The 8,088-nt window shown below is 57.7% G+C and overlaps 1 protein-coding gene and 1 pseudogene across 1 annotated transcript in view; one reads left to right on the top strand and one right to left on the bottom strand.

Moving 5' to 3' along the window:
• The first annotated feature begins 1,815 nt into the window (after nucleotides 1–1,815).
• Nucleotides 1,816–8,088, top strand: part of RAMP3 (receptor (G protein-coupled) activity modifying protein 3) — a 22,830-nt gene continuing 16,557 nt past the window's right edge. Inside the window, exon 1 of the mRNA XM_012646905.1 lies at nucleotides 1,816–1,873. Within this exon, the coding sequence (XP_012502359.1) occupies nucleotides 1,816–1,873 (58 nt within the window). The remainder of the gene's footprint in view (nucleotides 1,874–8,088) is intronic.
• LOC105812450 overlaps nucleotides 6,049–8,088 on the bottom strand; it is a 6,625-nt pseudogene continuing 4,585 nt past the window's right edge.

Here is an 8,088-nt window from a genome sequence, read left to right as displayed (position 1 = left end):
GTAGGGCCAGAGTCTGTGCCTCTGCAGCATCCTGGGACGTGGGTGGACACCTGGGCCTAGACTGTGCTTGGACAAATACCCCAGGCCAGGCAGGACTGTGGTGGTGGGCACTACAGCACCTGCCACCTGTAGACACCACCTGGGGGCACCACTGTGGGCCCAGCTTGTGCTTCTCCTTCTGCCTGGGATGCCCCACCCTGGTTCTGCTGTGAGGAAGCCCGGTCCATCCTGCAGAGTTGAGTGCCAACACCCTTCCTCCATGGAGCCAACCATGTCCCCCATCAAGCCCCCAGGGCCTCATGAATACTGTACCCTGTGTCCCTTGATTGGTTCAGAGTGTGTGTGTAGGGAAGGGCTGGTGCCCTGCTGCCCAAGTCAGCTTGTTTTATGACCTCTGACCTGTGGGTGGAAGGCCTGGCTGTTGGCAACATCTGTGTCACCGGAGGCTCTGTGGTTATCCCTGCACCTGCCTCTACCCCCTCAGGCAGAAGGCAGGGTGACTGATCAATTTTAATTAGTTTTGACTCCCTCAAATTAATTCTGGCTCTAATCAGAATTTCTACAGTGAAAAAGCACAGAAAGCTCTGCTTTCTAATAAGGACCTTATTAAATAAAGTGGGTCTTTCTAAGCCAGGAAAAGGTCAGCTCAGCTTCTGGGAAGGTGGCAGTAATCTCAGCTCAGAGAGGCGGGAGCTTGTCCAGGTGGAGAGTCTGCATTCCTCAGCCTGTGCCCCAGCACAGGCTCCTGTGGCTGACTGTGAGCCCCAGAGGGCAGAGCGGTCCCCCTGGCTTGGACAAATGATCCTGACTAGTGACAATTCTGAAGACATGACCAAGTACCCACTGAGGCCAGGGCCTGTTCCAGGGGCCAAGGGTGACAGAGGTGAACCATTTCGCTAAGTGACCTGTGGCTGGAGAAACTGAGTCCCTCCCTCCCTTCCTCCCCCTGGGGCCTCTGATGCTCTGCAAGGCCAGGTCTTTGGGGGCGCCAGACACTCTCCTGCCTCTTAATTTGCTTCTGGTTTTGGTCCCTTGTGTTTGTGTGTGCGTGTGTGTGCAACTGCGGCACCCCTCAGTCTCTCTCCTGCACACACTGTCTCCTGAGCGCACACTCACAAACACACACACTTTCAGGCTCGCAAACTCACACATACCACACACTCCCAATACCCCCTTCGCACCACACACTTACACCACACACACAGACACACACACCCCACATACACATGGCAACCTCCTCCATACACTTTCCTGTCGCTTGGGACCTGACTCCCAAATGCGTCTGTACTCCCAGTTTACCTGACTTCCAGGCACTCGCCCCCAGGGCTACTCCCTGCCAGGCTGCGCCCAGGTCCTCCCGCCTCCAGTCTACGCCAGGCTACCCCCCAGCCCCCCATCAGCCCTGCCCCACCCTCACCCCAGCTCACTCCCCAGCCTGCACCCCAGCCTGCCCTCACAGTCCGCCGGCCCCAGCCACCATCAGCCCTCACCCCACCTTACCCCAGCTTACCCTCCAGCTCGTACCCAGGCCCTCCCGCCACTCTCATCCACGCTGGGACCCCAGCCCAGACCCCAGCCGGCCCCCCACCTTGCCTTGCCTGCCCACCCTGCCTTGCCTGCCCACCCCCCCAGCGGAAGGATAGTGCGCATTTCAGGCGCGCAATCCCAGGGGCAGCACTCCAGGATGAGGTGGGAGCGGAGTGCGGCCGGGGGCGTGGTTTGGGGCGGGCTCCCCGAGGCCCCGCCCCGGCCCCGCCCCAGACCGCCACAGCGCCCCCAGCTGACCGAGCCTCACAGAGGCCCAGCCTGCCAGCCATGGAGACGCGAGTTCGGCGGCGCCCGCAGCTTCTGCTGCTGCTGCTGCTCCTCTGCGGTAAGGGGGCGTCGGGCCCGCACCGGGGGCAGCCCCACGCCTCGGGGGCCACGAGACTCGCGCTGACCCTCTCCTTCCCGCGCCACACCTGGGCTGCGTCCCATCCTCAGCCCCGGAGCTCGGGAGAGGTGTACGGTGACCCCGGTGTGGTCCCCAGGCTCCGCGGGAGCGTCCTCGACCGCCACTAGGGCTGGCAAGGGAGGCGCAGCGGCTCCTGAGGCTCTGCGGCTCCTGAGGCTCTGCGGCTCCTGGGGCTCTGCGGCTGGCGGGCTTTGCGCAGCCGCGATCCTCCCAGCTGCGATGTCCCCCTGGTCTGCGGTAGCCTCCGGTGTGGTCTGAGCCAGCACAGGTGGGCCAGGTCCGGCCCTCTCCCTTCAGCAAGGGCTGCCTGTGAGATACTGAGCTCCCCATCCTGGCCTCGAGTGTGTGCCTGCCATGCTCAGGGATGTGGATGGGAGGACTCCAGACTGGGTAGCGTTGGTCCTCCCAGAGGAGCCCTGGAGTGTGTGACGTTTGTGTGTCGGGAAGCTGGCAGAGAGGGGAAGCGCGGCCTCTGTCTGGGCCCTCTCTCCTAATCCCTTCTCCAGCAACAGGGCTCTGGGGAGAAACATTGCTCACAAAATGGGAACGGGTTACATTGAAAGCTTGTTTTGAAAAATCTTCCTAAAGAAATTATCCACAAATAAGCGGAGTGCATGTCAGTGTGTGTGTGCATGGGCATGTGTGCGTGTGCCGAGTGTGAGAGCTTTGGTGGGAGAGCGCTTGCTGAGGGCTGGGGGCTGCTAGGCTGCCCCTGAGCCTGGCCAGCTCCGGAAGGGACGCCAGTGATGGAGGGCCCTGACCTGGGCATCAGGGACGCAGGGTCTGTCCTCCAGGGGTGCTGTCCCCGGATCCTTTAGGATGTCTCCCTTCCCTTCATGGGCCCCGGTCTCCTGGCTGTATGGTGAAGAGCTGAGCCTGTTTGCAGTCACTTCCTCAGCTTTGATGGTTTGGGATTTGGTAAGGGAGGTAGGAAAAGGGTGGGCTAAACTCAATAGCCATTTCCCTTCCATTGAAGAGGTTTGGTGTGCAGAAAGTGTGGCTTCCTTTCATGTTCCTGAGCTGCAGTCTAGGAAGGGGTGGATTTTCTTGTTGAGTGCAAGGGTGGGTGGCAGCTTCCAGAAGTCAGGAGCATGCTTATTTGGGATTTCAGCAAGCTGCAATGCAGGGCCCCTCGGAGGGAGAGTTTGGTCTCTACGGTGGAAGGAAAGTCCTCTGACTCCATTCCGAGGGAAGCTGAGGCTTTCCTGACTGCCTCCAGCATGGGACTAGGGCCCACCAGCTTCTCAACGTGCACAGAAATCCGCCATGTTAATAATCCTGGGTCTCTTGTGGATACTGTTTTTGAGGGCCACTTTCTTATCCTGAGGGTCCCCACTGTCCCCCTCTAATGGAACATGGGCTCAGGCTCCCCAGCCGGGGTTGAAGGCAGGCCCAGTCTCACAGCAGATCCAGTGAGAGAGGCAAAACCTGCTCATGGTCACATGCCAGTTGGTCAGAGGTGGAATTGGAGCCCACATCTGTCTTGGCACTGCTGTGTCTGGAAGGAAGGAGGAGGGCCAGCGGGGCGGGGGGGCTCCTACTGACCACGTATTGATGATTGGCCCTGAGGGGGCCAGCAGGGAAGGTGCTGGCTTCTGGCGCAGCTTTGAAAATTCCAAGCCTTTTTTCAGGAAGCATTTGACACTGTGCAGAGCCCCGGGGATGGGAAGTCCAGCAGGCACCCACTCAGCAGGAAGGTGTGCCCTGGTACTTGGCCCTTGACTGGACATTTCTGGTCTGGGCAAGAATCCCAGATCATCATCCCAAGATTGTAAGGCACTTACTGGCCCTTGGCCTCAGTTCCCCCAACTGCAATGTGGGTACAATAATAGCAACCTGTAAAGGGCTCCGTGACTATCAGTTTGATTCCATTCAGTGCAGTCCCAATCACCTTGTTCTGGGCACGGAATTGTGGGGCGGAAGAGCTCCTGCTCAAACAAGGGGATTATGGGAAGGCGCCCGCCAGTGCCTGACACAAGTGCCTCCCGGGGCTCGCTTACAGCACCTGAAGATAGAGCAGCCTAGTGTGTGTGCATGTGATCAGTGTATCAGCTCTTTTATCATTAGTGAAAGTAATGATGAATGGAGGGGCCCAAGGGCAGGGTTTGGATAGCAAGTGGCCCTGGCGACTTAAAGACTTGAAGGAGGTGGTTGGCCAAGAACAGGCCTGTAGGTTTTTAGCACTAAAGGTGTCTTGGAGGTCACCTGGCCCCACTCCTCCTTTCACAGATAAGGAAACTGAGGTCTGGGGGTGGGGAGGGAATTGCTTAACCACAAGGACTGGGGCAGAACCACCTGGCACCCACAGCCTCCCCAGGCCGACTGATCACTGCCCACTGCAGCCCCTGGCTGGTAGGTTGCTGCTTATTTCTGCCAAGGAGGATGAGAGTGCCTGTATGTCACTTCCCAATGACTGGCTGCAAAAGGCCTTTCTCTCGGAAATGCATCCGTTTCACTGTTTATCATCATCCAGCGTCTGGAAGTCTGAGACAAAAGAAACACAGGCCTACATGTTCTTTGTTTCCCGGTGAAACTAACCAAAATGGATTTCTATTTAGATTCAGTTCCTGAGACCTTTATTAATGCACCAGTAGCTTGACTGGCGACGACTCACTTTTGTGGTATTGCCAGGAGTCTGTCTTTATCCCATCGTTATAGCACTGCATGGGTTTTTAGGTTTTGCTGCGAGCCCCTTAAGCCCCATGTGCATCAGAAATGGTGCCAAAATGGGCTCCCTGTGGATGTGCTCTGGTTCCGGTCTGACAGGTATCCCACGGTACCTGTCTTGTGTTCTGGGATAACTTCCCTGCTTGCATCCTCACAGCACCTCCATGGGCAGGAATTTATCCTGGAACACCTGCCTGAGGGTGGCATGTGGTCCTCAATGGCACATTTGTAACCTACTTGTGCCAGGCCCTTGCTCTCCTGCGGCATGTGGAGATGCTGGGGCACGTGGAGGTTCTGGGGCATGTGGAGATGCTGGGGCACATGGAGGTTCTGGGGCATGTGGGGATCTGGGGCACATGGAGATGCTGGGGCACGTGGAGGTTCTGGGGCATGTGGGGATCTGGGGCACGTGGAGGTTCTGGGGCATGTGGAGATGCTGGGGCACGTGGAGGTTCTGGAGAATGTGGGGATCTGGGGCATGTGGAGGTTCTGGGGCACATGGAGGTTCTGGGGCATGTGGAGGTTCTGGGGCACATGGAGGTTCTGGGGCACGTGGGGATCTGAGGCATGCAGAGATTCAGGGCAGAGCCGTGCAAGGGGCATGTTGTCAGGGACCCCTCCTTCTCCTTAGATAGTTGGGCCAACTGGGTTGAGGTTTGTAGAGTGTTGGGGAAGGGGCTGGGCAATGCCTATTCCGACCAGTCCTGCCCTGGCACTGGGGATGGAGGGAAACTGATATCATCTTTGCCATGCTTATGATTGGCTTCTGGAGGCCAATCAAGGATCAGAGAGAATGATAGTCACTTGAGGGTAAGGGATGTCTATTGGGACCTGTCCCAGAGCTCTATTTTGAAGCATCGTGGTTAATGCAAAGATGTATCAGATGCAGGCCCTGTGTGAGGGAGGTGGGCTGAGGGAGCAGGGGGAGGGGGAAGAGAGGGAGGGAAAAGGGAAAGTGGGAGGTAGAGGAGGAGGAAGTATTGGGCTGTGACTTGGTGGTCTGATAGGTGGCAGTCTGGGCAGGCTGGGGGGTGGTGCCCAGGTCCAGTGGTCCATGTCTAGGGTGTCCAGGTACACAGAGTTCAGGTCCAGGGGGTCCAGGTCTAGGTCAATGTCCAGTGGTCCAGGTCCGGGGGGTCCAGGTCCAGGACAATTCCAGGGGGTCCAGGTCCAGGGATCCAGGTCCAGGTCAATGTCCAGGGGGTCCAGGTCCAGGGGGTCCAGGTCCAGGGAGTCCAGGTATAGGACAATGTCTGAGGGTCCAGCTCCAGGGGATCCAGGTCCAGGGGGTCCTGGTCCAAGTTAATGTCCAGGGGGTCCAGGTCCAGGGAGTCCAGGTATAGGACAATGTCCGAGGGTCCACCTCCAGGGGATCCAGATCCAGGTCAATGTCCAGGAGGTCCAGGTCCAGGGGGTCCTGGTCTAAGTCAATGTCTAAGGGGATCCAGGTCCAGGGTGTCCTGGTCCAAGTTAATGTCCAGGGGGTTCAGGTCCAGGGGTCCATGTTCAGGAGTTCTAGGTCCAAGGGGCCCATGTCCAGGGGGTCTAAATCTAGGGGTCTGGGTGGGCCAGGCTAGGGAATGTGGGCACTGGCTAGCAGAGAGTGACAGGGTGGGGCTTGCCTGGCTCTGCCCATTGGGATGGCTGGTGGCACTCAGGAAACTCACCAAGGGTGCTGAGAGTATCCCATCAGGGAATGACAACCCCAGGCCCAGGCATGGGGACAAGAGCTGGATGTGGAGAGCAGCCAGGTGGACTGTCAGAGCCTGTGACAGGGTGGCTTTAGAGAGAAAGGAGCACAGCCTGCCTTTGTCATCATCTGCCTCCACAGGGTCCCTGGGGCCTGCATGCCTCAGTCACTAACGCTAGGCCCGCCAGGACGCCAGGACCGAGGGCTGCCTTCCCAGCAGAGGGCAGGTGCAGCTGAGCAGGGCGGTGGAGGGAGGCTGCCCTGGCCATGCTCGGGCTCAGACCCCATGTTTGGCTTTCAGAAAGTCATTTTTCTTCTGGTTGTCAGTCGTCCCATGTATAAACTGGGAGGGGTGAAGGAGGCATGATGCTTTTTGGGGGCCCTTCCCAGGAGAGATGGTGGCTTGTACTGCGGAATCTGGTGCAGAGCCCAGTCTGGGAAGGTTCTGGGAAATGCCTGCTGGGAGAGAAGGAAAGGAAGGCGGGTGGGGGACAGTGGGGAGGCCAGGAGAGGATATTTGAGCCAGGAGCATCTAGAGCAAGGAGGTGAGCCTGGGACGGAGCCCTGCTTGGCAAATCAAGGTGGGAAAGTGGGGGAGGGTGTCAGCCCGGGCCAAGGGGGACATGCCTCCTGGAGGCAGCTCTGTGGGCAGGTCCGTGTCTTACTGAGCAGGTAGATGACCCACTTGGCCACAGGATTCCTGTCTTTAAGTGCCTGTCCCATCTGTTTGTTGCGGGGCTCAGCGGGCTGGCACATGCTTAGAACAGGAAACGCTGAGGAAGCACTGGTCAGTACTGAGCGGGGAGAGTCAGGCGCTGAGGGGAAGGGGGGACTTGGCGAGGGTCTGCCAGGTGGGTGTCCCTGGTTCCATCTCTGGGTGGGGACACTGAGGCTCAGAAGGGTGAGTGAGCGAGGGTGTCAGGGCCGAGGGGCAGAGTCCAGGTGAGTGCCCGGGGCTCCTGCTCACTGCTTTTCTAGGCTCTGAGTCCTTACTCCTCAGGGGTGGTCCTCAGACCTGCAGAAGGGGCAGCACCTTGCCGCCAGCCTGCCGGATGGGACCGTGCACGGAGTGAGGTCTCCAAGTGATGGCCTGCACTTGCCAGTGGATGCACTGCCTCCCACCCCTCCTTCTCAGCCTCGGCCGCACATTAGATTCACTTAGGGGCTTTAACAAACATGACTTCTTGGGTTCCCACCCCTCCCCCTAGCACCCGGAGACTCCCGTGCAATAGGCTGGGCTGTGGCCTGGGCGAGTCAAGTGTGCAGCTGAGTTGGCCAGGTCTGTTCTACCTCCTGGGGTTGCCCTGAGAGATGGCAGTGCTCAGAGGGGCAGGGGATGGAGCCCCCAGGCCTCAGGGCTTTCTGGGTGGGCTCATGCATGCTGGTCCCCACCAGCCTCAGAAGAATGGCTTCACTTTTGAGTCTTATTACAATTATTGCTTCCTTCTAAGCACTTCAGAGTCTAGAGCTATGTTAAAATAGAACTGGGATCAGCCAGCCTGGGACACACAGAAGCGGGAGCTGCTGGAGCTGTGCTTATTGATCGTTTGTATATATTTTTGTAGAAATGACCATTCATATCCTGTACCCACTTCTATTTGGTTTATTTTTCTCTTTATTATGGAGTTGTAAGAGTTCTTTATGTAATCTGGTTACCAGTCTCTTATCAGATATATGATTTGCATACATTCTCTATCATTCTGTGGGTTGTGTTTTTACTCTCTTGATACTATCTTTTTTTTTTTTTTTTTTGAGACAGAGTCTCATTCTGTTGCCT

The sequence above is a fragment of the Propithecus coquereli genome, unplaced genomic scaffold (genome assembly GCF_000956105.1).
Source record: "Propithecus coquereli isolate 6110/MARCELLA unplaced genomic scaffold, Pcoq_1.0 Scaffold252, whole genome shotgun sequence".
Classification (NCBI taxonomy): domain Eukaryota; kingdom Metazoa; phylum Chordata; class Mammalia; order Primates; family Indriidae; genus Propithecus; species Propithecus coquereli.
Note: the sequence above shows the minus strand (reverse complement) of the source record. Positions and strands in the feature narration are given on the sequence as shown.